This window comes from Orbicella faveolata, unplaced genomic scaffold, assembly GCF_042242905.1.
Source record: "Orbicella faveolata isolate gen_17 unplaced genomic scaffold, um_ofav_v1 contig_2, whole genome shotgun sequence".
Taxonomy (NCBI): Eukaryota; Metazoa; Cnidaria; class Anthozoa; order Scleractinia; family Merulinidae; genus Orbicella; species Orbicella faveolata.
This window is the reverse complement of record NW_028301547.1, coordinates 22,684,436-22,697,281: the sequence shown is the minus strand read 5'-3', so window position 1 is coordinate 22,697,281 and position 12,846 is coordinate 22,684,436. Positions and strand designations below refer to the sequence as shown.

General features: G+C 36.1%; 2 protein-coding genes across 4 annotated transcripts in view; both read right to left on the bottom strand.

The window, feature by feature from the left end:
* The window catches only part of LOC110054934 (uncharacterized), a 43,227-nt gene that overhangs the window by 24,651 nt on the left and 5,730 nt on the right, over positions 1-12,846 (bottom strand). The window lies entirely within an intron of this gene.
* Positions 3,427-12,807, bottom strand: LOC149112479 (uncharacterized). Its single transcript, XM_089290367.1, has 2 exons — positions 8,436-12,807; positions 3,427-7,942 (listed from the first exon to the last, which is right to left on the bottom strand). The coding sequence occupies exons 1-2, from the start codon at positions 8,902-8,904 to the stop codon at positions 7,848-7,850; spliced, it is 564 nt and encodes a 187-aa protein (XP_089146493.1). The 5' UTR covers positions 8,905-12,807; the 3' UTR covers positions 3,427-7,847.

Here is a 12,846-nt window from a genome sequence, read left to right as displayed (position 1 = left end):
ATTAGTTATTGTGTAAGAAGTTATTATTTCAATTTTATATAACATGTATAATATATGACACAATTATTTAAAATAAAGGTGAATTTATCACCAAACCAGAAAAAGAATCTTGCTAGTGCATTTCATAAACGAGAAACTATTGTTCCCAGGCTTTCGAAAGAGGCTCTAACTGGAAATGACACCCTGTACGTTTCATCAAATATTGTGAAACGATTAGGAAAAAAAGCAGGAAAATGAGAAAGGGTATGGACATCAAACTTGCTAAAGCAAACATCAGAAAGCAAGTTGGTGGTAGCAATTTAACAAGCATATTAGGTTTAGGACGTTCTTTTGCACCTCAAATAGCAAAAACGCTTGACTTGAGTGCATTAGCTGGATTGGCTTCAGAAGGTGCTTCCCAAGTTGTTGAGAAAATATCGGGAAGAGGTCAAACAGGTGGTTTCATGATTCCACAAATAAAATCAATCAGTTGATAGCTTATAAACATCTTTTAACTGCAAAACAGAAACAAGATATATTAAACGCTCTCCAGACTGGTGGAAATCTTACAATAAGACCAACAAGAGTTCAATCAGGTGGAGTTTTAGGCAGCTTACTTTCTTCTATTGGTATTCCAATAGCTGTTGTTTTAGTTAGCAAACTTTTCAAAAAAGGTAGTGGTGCTCCACAAATTGGAAGGCCACCATTACCAAAATCAAAAGGTAGTTCGGCTCCCCAGATTGATATGTATCAACCACCACCATTTATCGGTAATTGGCCAGGTGAAACAATGGGTTATGGAAGAAAAAAAAAAATGAGGAAAAGGATTGCTGTTAGGAAAAAACAGCCCATTCAACTCAATTCCAATACTCGGACAAATATTATAAAACTAAAATTTTACAAAAATATCCCATTAAGCAACCATGGTGTAATAGAATGGTCTAAATACCTCAGAATACCGATCAATGATGTTTTGTCGAGAGATCAAACAGTACCTCACAACCAAAAGCAAGCATTATTTATTTACAATCTTGAACCTTCATATATGAGTGGATCTCACTGGGTTACAACATATGTTAAAGATAACATAATAAACTACTTTGACAGCTTTGGCATGCCACCATTTCAAGAGCTTATAAATCACGCCAAGAGAAAAAACCCGACTTTATTGCATCAAAATAACCGAATTCAAAATCTTTATACGACTACTTGTGGCTATTTCTGTTTGGTAATTATAAGCAGTTATACCAATTTATGCCCGATCGTTGCTTTCGGATGCTAATTTGTGGCCCATCAGGCTCAGGAAAGACGAATTCATTGCTTCATATGATAATGAATTTATTGTATTTCGATAAATGTTATCTATATGCGAAAAATCTCGAATAATCAAAATATGAATATCTAATGAGATCTCAAGAGTGCTGTTAATAAAGAATATTTGAACAACAAATTTCTTAAGAAAGACAAAGACGGTAATTATTTTGATTTGAGACGAAATGTGATCAAAAATACAGAACCATCTTACGATGGGTTATATGATGATAATACCTTAGTCAGTAAAGTTTATGCTGATACTGTTGCTGTTACAAAAACTTATGTTGATTCTGAAAATAGTAAACAAGATATTGCTATTGCAGACAAAACCAACAAGTCTTATGTCGACAAGATCGGTTCAGATCTTCAGGCGGATATTAATAGAACAAAATCAGCTTTAGGAGAAGTATCCATAAAATTGGATCAAGGTTTGGACACAAAATTAAGCATTCACGGTGGAAATTCGATGACTGTTTATCTTGATATGGGTAACAACAAAATAGTAAACATTGCACCTGGCAGCAGCAACAATGATGCAGTCCATTACCAGCAGTTCACAACCAAAGCAAATGAAAATGAACCGCTTTTACTTGATGGTTCAAATAAAATGGTCGCCGATTTAGATATGAACAATAATAAAATAACCAACTTATCCACTGACTCCCACAACGTGCTGTCACCTACCAATGTTGGGTATATAAACCAAGTCAAAGGGGATATGATTACAACGCTGATAGTTTCAACAAAAAAATAAATGAGTCACATATCAGCGGCTCAACTAACAAAAAAATTGTTTTCCAATACCTTATGGATGATGTTAATCAATCAACAGGTGAAAATAACATCATTGTTGATGGCATCAAAGACTTTTCTGATTAACGTCATGATATCAGTAAAAAAGCTTACAGTTTCAGAATGGGAAAAGGAGCACAAAACTGGTATGCATCTCGACTGGGTTTCAACATGTATCTACTTCCGAAGGGTGAATTCACTTTGGTGATTGAATTTTTTCCATCAGTTATGGATCAGGTGACAGTGTCAGTTGTTTCTACTTCATTGAATATCGCTCAACAATCAACCAAGTTATTTTCTAAATACAGTAGATCCATCATTCACTTGCATAAATATGATGTAACTCCACCTGAATACATCTACGTTGACTTCAAATGTGAGGGTATTGCAAACAGTCCAGCTCAGGGGCGTGGCCATTTGGTTATATATGGAATCGAGGGAAACCAGAATGATGTGAGCTCAGATGTTTATGGTGAGCTGTATTATTTCGGAAATGGGAAAATGATATTCAAAGCTACTGTTGAATTTTTAAAATCTACTAACTTTAATGAAAACATCGATATGAAAAATCATCAGATAAAAAATGTTCAAGATGGTGTCGAAAATAATGATGTCGCAAACATCAAACAACTGAATGAATTTGAAAGTGGTCTTGTACAAGATTTTAGAACAGAAATGCAAAACAAAATCAATCTTTCTGAAACAAAATTGAATAATAAAATTACTGAACTGACAACAAAAGTAGACGCTGTTGAAAGACAAATTGTAAAAGTATTGAATTGACATACATATTATTATAACAAATATTTGAGTTTTATGCTAGGACATTAGATGCTGATGAATTTGGAAGAGATGGTTTGACTGTGACATCTTTCGATGATTTGACTATTACTGATTTAAGTGGTAATGCGAGTAGCAAACCATTCAGTGATTGTAATTTGACATATGCTTTTAAAGATTTCGTTGGTCAATTTGATGTTGGAATTGATTTGAATGGAAATTGGACATTTTTTGCTGTCATCAAAATATTAACTATATATCAAGGTATGGTTTGTGCTTTTTCATTTGCTCATGCACAACCAAAAGGACAGATAAGTTTACAATTGAGAAAACAATCAGGAAATCAAATATTAGTTACTTATGCTGATTCTACACAAACAAAAACTGCTACTTATACAGATTTAATCAATAAAAAATTTTTAATTTGGATCGTAAAAAACGGTAATGTAAGTAAAATGTCATTAGGGGTCTTGAAAATGCTGCCCGAGGCCGCAGGCCTCGAGCAGCATTTTCAAGTCCGAGGTCACTATACGGACCGACCCCAAGCCGATAAATAACATGTTTATTTTTTTTTTTCCTGCAGTAAATTGGTTTTACAGATTACAAATGGGTTTGTTTACGCAACTCTTGTCATTGAATTGGCTTCCGCGCCGTCTACTAACAATTTGTAAAAAATCTCGGCAACGAGCGAGTAAGTCAGATAGTAGACAAAGAAAGATGTATTAAAGAACAGATTTTTTCGAACTACTTTATGTTGGTTGCATTTATTTCACCAGTTAAGTTCTCCAAAATTGGTTTTGCGATGTGAAATTTCGTGCGAGGTTTGAAGTTTGACTACAAAAACAATTTCTCTCAGTCATTGTTTTTAAAATCACTTGAAATCAGACTTTTCTACCGTAAATTGAAGAGCAGAAAGCGAGGGAATTCGTTAAGTATATTCCATAGAAATTCCCCTAAATACAGGAACGATCAGAGAGGTAAACTCGACTAAAATTGACTCAAATTTTACGGCGAGAGAAACACAGGATTACGCGCCATTACAGTGCCAAGCTACAAACCACCAAGCAAACTCTAACAACTTCAAAACACTCAATTTAGTCCATGGGCCAAGACCCCCAAAAATAACATTTCGGTATCACTCAGGGGGAGTAATGCTACCATATATTTTTGAAAACTACAATTACTCTAGTTTCATGTTATGTATGATAGCAATGCTAAATGAGTAGCTTAATAGGATTTATCACGTGACAAAGTGACGTCACTCATTTCTACAGAGTCATCAGGATACAAGCAATGACCGCTTAAAAGTAGTATTTCCCTGCTCAATAACCATAGGTAAAGGGTACTTTATATGTGCAATGATGGACATTTCTGCCAGATGAGTTTTTAAGGTTACCGTATACCTTCAGGGGTGTCTCGCGTGCAAGCGATGTAGCGCGTGCAGTTTAAGCTGTAGATACCTAAACCCCTATATCAGATTAAAGCTTATAGGGCTGGCTATCAAAGTACACCAAGAATTTTGAAATAAAATGAATTGTCGAATTTTTCACGACCACTAAATGCGAGCGCCCGAATCACCTTTCGAAAGCTACAAGTCAAAGCGAACGCACAAACGCCTTCAACTGGGTTCTCAGATAATTGAGCCAATCAGTGCAGGGAAAGTTTACTACCGTTAACCTCCTGATGAAATCTACGCGCGAATCTCTAAAAAACCCTTGTGTTTCGCAATGCGCTCAAGGCGCCGAAGGAGGAGAAATAATTTTTCTGTAGCTCGGTTTTTCTTGAAGCTGGTCTGGCAAAATGGGGAAGACTAAAAAGGATACGAACGCTAGAGTGGCTGGACGCAGAAAACAAACAAAAGAAAGCGCTGTGGAGCAACTGTGTGGTCAACTTTGCATGGATAATATTTCAAATGGTCTCATTGAGTCCGACGGTTCGTCGATATCGGACCCATCAGAAGAGTCTCTGTCAACATTCCTGTTATTTTTGTCAAGTTCCAAAATTTTTACAGAATATTTCTTTTCTCTTACCGCGAATTTTTTGCCCGCCTTATACGATAGCTATAGCTTCATCCGCGTTGCGAACTTTTGCTTCTTCACTCATTGATGTATTTTCATTCGTTCTTCGCTGTTTTCGCTTTTTCGATCTGGTTTATGTTTTTAACGTGGTCTATGTTTACTTCTAACTCAATAGAGTTACACCTAATACCCAGAATGCTTGGTAGTCGGAACAGCAAGGCTGATCAACTGGGAAGTCAATTCGTGACATCCGTGCAGGTAATTCCCGCGAAAATCGTCTCGGTTGATTGCATACGCGCCATAGGGCTGTCAATCAAGAGGTAAACTTTTACTTCCGGCGAAAACGAAAAACCGCCATTTCTCCGCCAATATTAAGCCTTTTTCAAAAATTTTTTTCAGAAATTCGAGATTAATCTTCGACCACTACTTTGACCCAAAAAGTCAAATTTGAAGAAAATTGCCGACCCGAAGGTATACTGTAACCTTAAACCACTTAGTTAAAACTTACATGAGCTTTAAGGATTTTTTTTCCATGGCAACACTGAAAAATATTTACATTTCAAGAAAAGAACTTTTAAGTATTTTTTTAATGCGTTGATCTCGCAGAATTTTAACCAAACGAAAGCAGGAGAAAATAAGTGATTCACAACTTATGATTTGGTGAGATGCAATTGCTACCAAGACAGTAGTTCTCAATTAATACCTGTCGGCCATCTTGGATCCGCTATCTTCGCTGTTAAAACACTATTATTCTAAAGCAGAATGTGACAAAAGTGTTTGAAAATGGAAAGCATTTTCCCTCTTGATTCAAAGCACTCATTATGCAATTAAAAAAACTTTTGAAAAGCTTCCTTATGCTGGAGAAGCCCAAAAAGTTATAAGAAATTGAGAAACATTGCCATAAAAAGAAGGCAAATTCACGAGGAGGAGTAATAGTTTCACAATTTCTTCAACACCATCTTCCTTAATTTAGCTTAACGGATTATTTCTATTGATATTTAAGATGCCTTAATTTTCCTGATCCTCATCGTCATCAGAGCATTGTTCATCAAGAATCTCCTCCTCCTCAGCACTCTTACGGAGTTTAAGAAAACCACGACGGCAACGGCAACGAGAACGTCACCAAACAAAAGGTTTAATGGGCAAAACAATTAGAGACCTTAAGCAAACCACGACGGCAACGGCAACGGCAACGAGAACGTTACCAAACAAAAGGCTTCATGACCAAAACAGTGGCTGTGCAAGTGCGTTATAAATCTTTGTACATTTCTTTGCCGTCCTCTTCAAAATAACAACGTGAAATGACTTGGTTCTGCGTATTCTGGAGAACGCGAACGGCAGCGGCTAATGTTTTGTATTTTAATTTGGAATTCAACACTGGCATTACGCATTTAGCTTGAGTAAGTTCTGGGACGGATAGGTGCACCGAACAAATCTATACTGCTGCGAAATTCGAAGGTAAAATATAAAACTATTTTTTACTGGACGTCGTCTGTGGCGTCGCCGTCGTCATTACTTAAGGCCCTTATTGTTGCAGTCACGAAGGCGGCACATACCGGTGAATTTAAGGCCATTTGTAAGGCAGGTCGGCACGTGGACAGCTTGCATTATCTTGCACAAAAACATGAGAGAAACTCGAGAAGAACTGCAGGGGAGCGTTTGCCATTCATCCATTTGATTGATAAGTTGCAGTGCTCTTCAACCCATCCTTGACCAACTAGTGAAGGGACTTAAGGGCAGCTCTGTAAACTTCTCCAAATAGCTGCTTGCAATTGGTAGTTTGCTCTCAAGGAGTACATCCTTGAACAAAAGAAACAATCTGCACAAAGAGGTAGCTGGTTCGAGTCAACTTTGCCTTGATTACTCAGAAGGGGGAATTAAAATGATTGATATAACTTCCTTTAATAGATCTCTCAAAGCCACATGGATAAAGAAGTATCTAGATAAGGAAAACTGTGGAAGCTGGAAAAGATTTTTTGACTCAGAACTTGAAAAATATGGAGGTGAAGTAACACTAACTGGAAATCTAAACATAAAAGACAGTCGTAACATTATTAAAGTATCGGATCCTTTTTTCAAAGAAATTCTTGAAATCTGGTCAGAAGCCAATTATGAAGAAAAGATTGTATCAGATTATCACTTTCGGTCATCGCCCTTATGGTATAATTCACTTATAAGAGTTGGGAATAGACCAGTGTTTTTTAAAGAATGGCTCCTCAAAGGAATAACAAAATTAGAACATTTAATGGATGACTCCGGAAAGTTTCTCTCGCTCACTGCTTTCCAAACTATACATGACGTGACAGCCCGACCTTTAACCTTTCTTGGAATCATTTCTTCAATAAAACTTCTTCAAAGATATATACCCCATAACATCAGAACCACTATTAAACATGAAAGTTTCTTGTCAAAATTTTTAAAAAGCAAAACACCTAGTAGACTAGTATATAAGAAACTTGTATCAGGAAAATGTGAACCACCCAACCAAAGTCAACAAAAGTGGCAGGAAGACGTCACTCTCAAAACAAAACAAGAGCTCAACAGGAAAGAGGTTTACCAAATGGCTTTTCAATGTACAAAGAGCACAAAACTTATAACTTTCAATTTCAAATTTCTTCATAGAAGAATATCAACAAACAACTTCTTGAAAAAAATTGGTCTCGTCGATAGCGAGAAATGTGCTTTCTGCGAAAGAGAAACAGAGAAACTTGCACATTTATTTTGGGCTTGCCCAAAAACTCAATATTTTTGGACCAATTTTAAAGTATGGCTACAGTCTTGCCAAGTCATTGCCAAAGAGACACCCTTAGAGCCTGATTCAGCACTGGGTCTAAGGCCGGAGAGCTCTAAACATAAACTCCAAATTAACTTCTGCTGCTTAAATACTAAATATTACATTTGGCTATGTAGACAGAAAAAATGTTCTCCGAAACTAAATGATTTCTTACTGTATTTATAACATATCTATGAAATGGAAAAAAATACAACTACAATCGTTTTAAAAAAGTGGGAGCCTCTGTTGCCTCTTTTGTAATCTCTTGACAGCTTGACCCTAGTCCCTGAAAACGAAAATAAAAATGAAAAGAAAAGAAACAAGGCGCATATATACCATGCATATTTTCTGTAATTCGCAATTCGGAATTTATATTACTGACAGGAGTAAACTGGTATGATCTTGCTGTGCTAGAATTGTAAGTAGCGCAAGTAATCTACCTATGTTGTATTGTAATTAGTGTAAGTATTAGTATTGTTAGTAGCGTGAGTATGCGTATTGTACAGAATAAGTGTTAGTATCGTAAGTGGCGTACGTAATAATTTTTTTGTAAGTAGTGTAAGTAACTACATTGATATTGTATTGTAAGCAGTGTAATTAGCAATTAATTAAAATGAAAAAAAATAAATAAATAAAAATTTGCCTTGTTTGGCACAGAATATCCTACAACAAAGTCCAATGGCGTTAAAGACTCCATAAGCATGCGATAATTAAAAAAAAAAGCCTTAGACGTAATAACTACAGCTCTGTATGTGCTGCATGGAGAAACACTCTGGTACCTGCTTCCTCGTGCGTCGACCTTAGTTCTTCCCCTGCTGTTACTCCGATTGAGGAGAGTTCATAGCAGTAATCCTCGGTCGTTACGAAGATTGTCTTTCCAGCGAACCTCTCTCTGTGCGTCTCATTTTGCCACTTTTCTGAAATAGATTTGCTCAGGAGCGATTTATTCTTGGAATTGGACAAGAATGTCCGCCATTGATGTATCTTGTAGTCTGCCTTGAAGTTTGTGACTTTATGACCGCTTTCTGAGCCTCTCTTCTCTCTCTTGTGGTTTTTGATCGAATTATTTCTGTAAACGTCGAAGACCACGTCAATACACTGGCTGTCTGTTCCTTCATGCAAAACCATGGACATCACACTGTCAGCCAATTCAGCAAATGTTTTCTGGTCGCCTCTTATCTTCTGGATCATTACCATTCCGTCGAAAATTCGCCCGCACGGCTGAGGAATCATATCTGCTGCTGTCATATTCTTCTGGCTGGCTCCTTGGCAAGTGATAATTTGCTGGTTCTCTTCAGCAATCCCTTAAAGAGATTGATTCAGCTTCCTTCGAGCATCGACATCATCAATGTTATGTCTTCTTCGTGCCGTGCAATCACCAGAGTTATATGGAGGTACAAGCGAGATTACTGGAGGATCAATGTTTCTTTTCCTTGTCCTAGCTTGCTCAGTTCCAGGGGGCGGAAGGAGGTTCCGGGACCAAAATGCCTGGCTTAGACAGCAATAACATTTACTCGATGAGACGTTCCTGCGCCATAAAGCGTCTCTTCTATTCTATCAATATTATCCCACGCAAGCGTTGCCTGAATATTTTTCGGCAAAGGAACATCATTATCAGGAGTCAAGGCCATTTTTTGTAGGCAGTGCTGTGTTTATTTCCTCAATTTGCGTATAGGCAATCCCATGCCCACATCGGCTTAACATCTGTATAAGTTCAACATTGCGGTTTGCAAAGTTTTTACTGCGTATGGTAATAGCATTTGCTTGAAAGGTTTTCCTCCAGTTATCCCGTATATAACGTCTCGCCCAAAAGAGTTGCCAACAAGGCACCGGAGTCAACCCTGTTGTCGAATTGCTGAGATAAAGTTACTATCTCTCTGGCCAGTTGAGCATTTGAAAATTTTTTGGAAAGAACAAAAACTTTACTATTGTTCGGGAGATCTTCAACTTGTAACAAGTCGCCGAAATCGTTTTCTAACTTTCTTCGAAAACGTCTTTTCGTTGATTCGGATATTTCAGTAGCGCCCATTGATCGCATGGACATTACTGATTCTCTCTCAGATCAACCATCTAAATAAGCCTGGGATTTAATAAATATGATCAAATAAACTCAAACAGTTTGTCATAAGCTTGAGACTCTCTGTAAAAAAAATTGGTTTTCATCCGAGTCCGGTTCACTGCCTTCCAAGTCAGTGTACTTGCTCGCTTTATCTGGTCAGGTACAATCTCAAAAGCACCGACCATGATAACACGCCTCAGCTGCTACCAAATCACGATAGCAAGGCCAATAAGCCTGCTATCACCCGCAGCAATAGCAATATTTCTAAAGCATCTAAATACAAGTCAACCTACTGAGGCAAAGGGATCGCGTGTTCTTGTACATGCAGTCTTATTTTCGAGCAAGTTCTGCTCGTGCTTGGCTCTTGCCGACGAGATCTTTGCCCTTCGCTTTCCAAATTAAACTTCGAAATCTGTTTCGCGGCAGTTGTTTGAAAAATGCTCTGCAACTAATCTCGCTTCATGCTAAAAAGACTACGGCATTTCCTGTGATATATGACTTGGGGAATTTCTCCTTCCTTAGTATTCTCTGCCAATGAATAAAGCAATGGCCCATGACTCTTAATTGTAGCCGCGTTCAATAAATATTTCAAAGAGACGAATCTTTTTTTAAAATAGGAATAATTAGCAGACTTTCATCACATGAGCAGTGAATAATACAAGTTTTAAAAGCAGGTCTTTAGTTTGGTCTAGGAATAAAACAATTGAAACTGTACATATCAGTTAAGTTTCCTTGAGTCGAACAGAGACTCTTGAATGTTTGTAAGTATTTTGTTCAGTGAGCCTAAAAAGTGTTCCCTGTTTCTCTATATTACTTGATAAAAAGCGTTCAAACTGCGAAAATTTGGCAAGAACTTTGAAGTATTTACTATGCAGCGAGACCGTCATCTTAGACGTTACCCATGATGCTTTTCGATTTTGAGCTGCATGGTTTCATTTAAGTTTTTCTTTTTCAAATCAACTTATAAATTTTAGTTTTTAACCAAAAATGTTAAGAAAAGCTGTTTACTGTACAATGTAATAATTTATTAATATTATGAATAAAGAACGCATTTAAAATAACTGTTTTAATGTGAGCTTCGTTTCCATGTCACAGCAATATTTTTGAAAAAAAGAAGTACGCAAAAAATACTGAAAGCTACTCTTTCACGATTGCTATCAGGTAAATTTGAAAAGTCCTTCATACAACCTTTCATCAGATATCACTCACATTTTCTCACCCCGAGTGGTACCGAGAACGTGCCCTGGCCCATGGACTAATTGACTAATCGTCGATGAACGTGTAAAAAAGGTAAAAGATTGACGATTACCGCTAACTTTTAGGGGCGAAATTTAGGCAGCGAAGAAAAAATCCGGCCCGTGGGCCGTATCGTAAAAAGCTGGACCGCTCACGTGCGTATGATTAGCCGATCAAATTCGAGGATTTAGTAATCCGGCCTGTTCAGATGCTTGAGAAAAAAATAAGAAAAGATATTGACTGAAATAAGGTCGTTTCTGAGAGGATTAGAATTCGATGATGAACGAATTTTAGACTACATCAAAGTTGTCGATGAAATTATAATAGATATGCGTCATTATACGTCAAATTTGAAGATCAATACAACAAATTGTTCAAGGTTGAATGATATCTCGTATTTTTTTCCAACATTGCTCATAAATATATAATGTCTTTTTAGACTTCGTTATGGGCATATTTTCATGTGGTTTATTTAATATTTCAAATAACTGTTTCAAAATAAAGTTAATGTTAATCATACGTTTGCGATTGCCATTAATTTGTGGAAGTATCTTGTCTATTTCTTTGAAAATCTTATATATTTTGGTTAATAACAGGCTGATATTTGTAATTTGTACTTACTGCATATATCATTTATTACATTTTCTAAATGATATTTTCTTTGTTAAACTGATTTCTTCACAATCTTGTACTTGCTTTCATGAAAATCAATGTATTCAGTGGCCACATCATAATTGTTAACTGTACCACAATTACAGCATACATTTGTGCCTTTGTTATTGATAATGTCTTGTTTTTCACAACAAGGAAGATAGATTGTTGATGGTTGTTGTAATTCTTGATCACAAAAGGGGCAATCTCTATATTCCATAGTGATCATTTCATTGTGTATTTCTGTGTTACATTTCATTACTATTACATTACAATAAATTTAACCAGAATCAGAATCTGTCGAATGCGAAGAATCAGGCGACCATTCTTCACCTGAAGATTGAGAATCCCGGCTGGAACTTGAGCATGTACTGCTTTCTTTGCTTAAATTTGAAACTGAAGTAAGCGAGCTTTCTGATGTTTCCCATGTACTTTGACTTGATTGACTTGAACTTTGCGAACTCATTACATATTATAGGTTTAGATTTTATTTTTTTATAGATATTTATATTATGGAGAAAACAGTTAGTTTTAAGATTGAGCCAATTATTGGTAAATTACTCAAAAATCACGAAGTGTATTCTTATAGATTAGAAAAATAACCTGATAAAATGTTCTATATTGCTTATAGAAGAGTCATTTTGGACAAAGTTGAGAATGTTATTATGTTGGTAAAAATATGTAACACTACTATGTGTTAAACAATATCATTACTTAGTTTGGTTCTGCATATTTTGCCGACAGCAACATTTTTTACAGCGATATAAAAAAGCATTTCAAAACGATAAAACATCATAACAACAAGTCAATGTATCAACACGCTTTGTTAAGTCATCCATTAGTGAAAAACAACTTTCAACGAATTTTGTATATAACAATATATGGAAGTTGGTTTTTTCCGTATTATTGTGAATATTATTTGTTAGCATATATAGTCAAACATAAACTCACAATGAAGCATAAAGAGAATAAAGCAGAGTTTGAGAAGAGATATGATAAATGAATAAAGAAAAGGGAACTATAACTTGTTCAACTGTTGATCAATATCAAATTTGATTATACCTTGTTTAACATATTTATCAAGACGTGTTTATGATATTCCGTATTCTCATGAACTTCCTTTAAGACGATTGGAATTTCTATTTGACAGCTTTTACAAAAATAATGGGGAGTTTTCATTATATATTACTTTTAGATAATTATTTTTAAATAATATAATTTATCTATATGGAAAACACAAATTG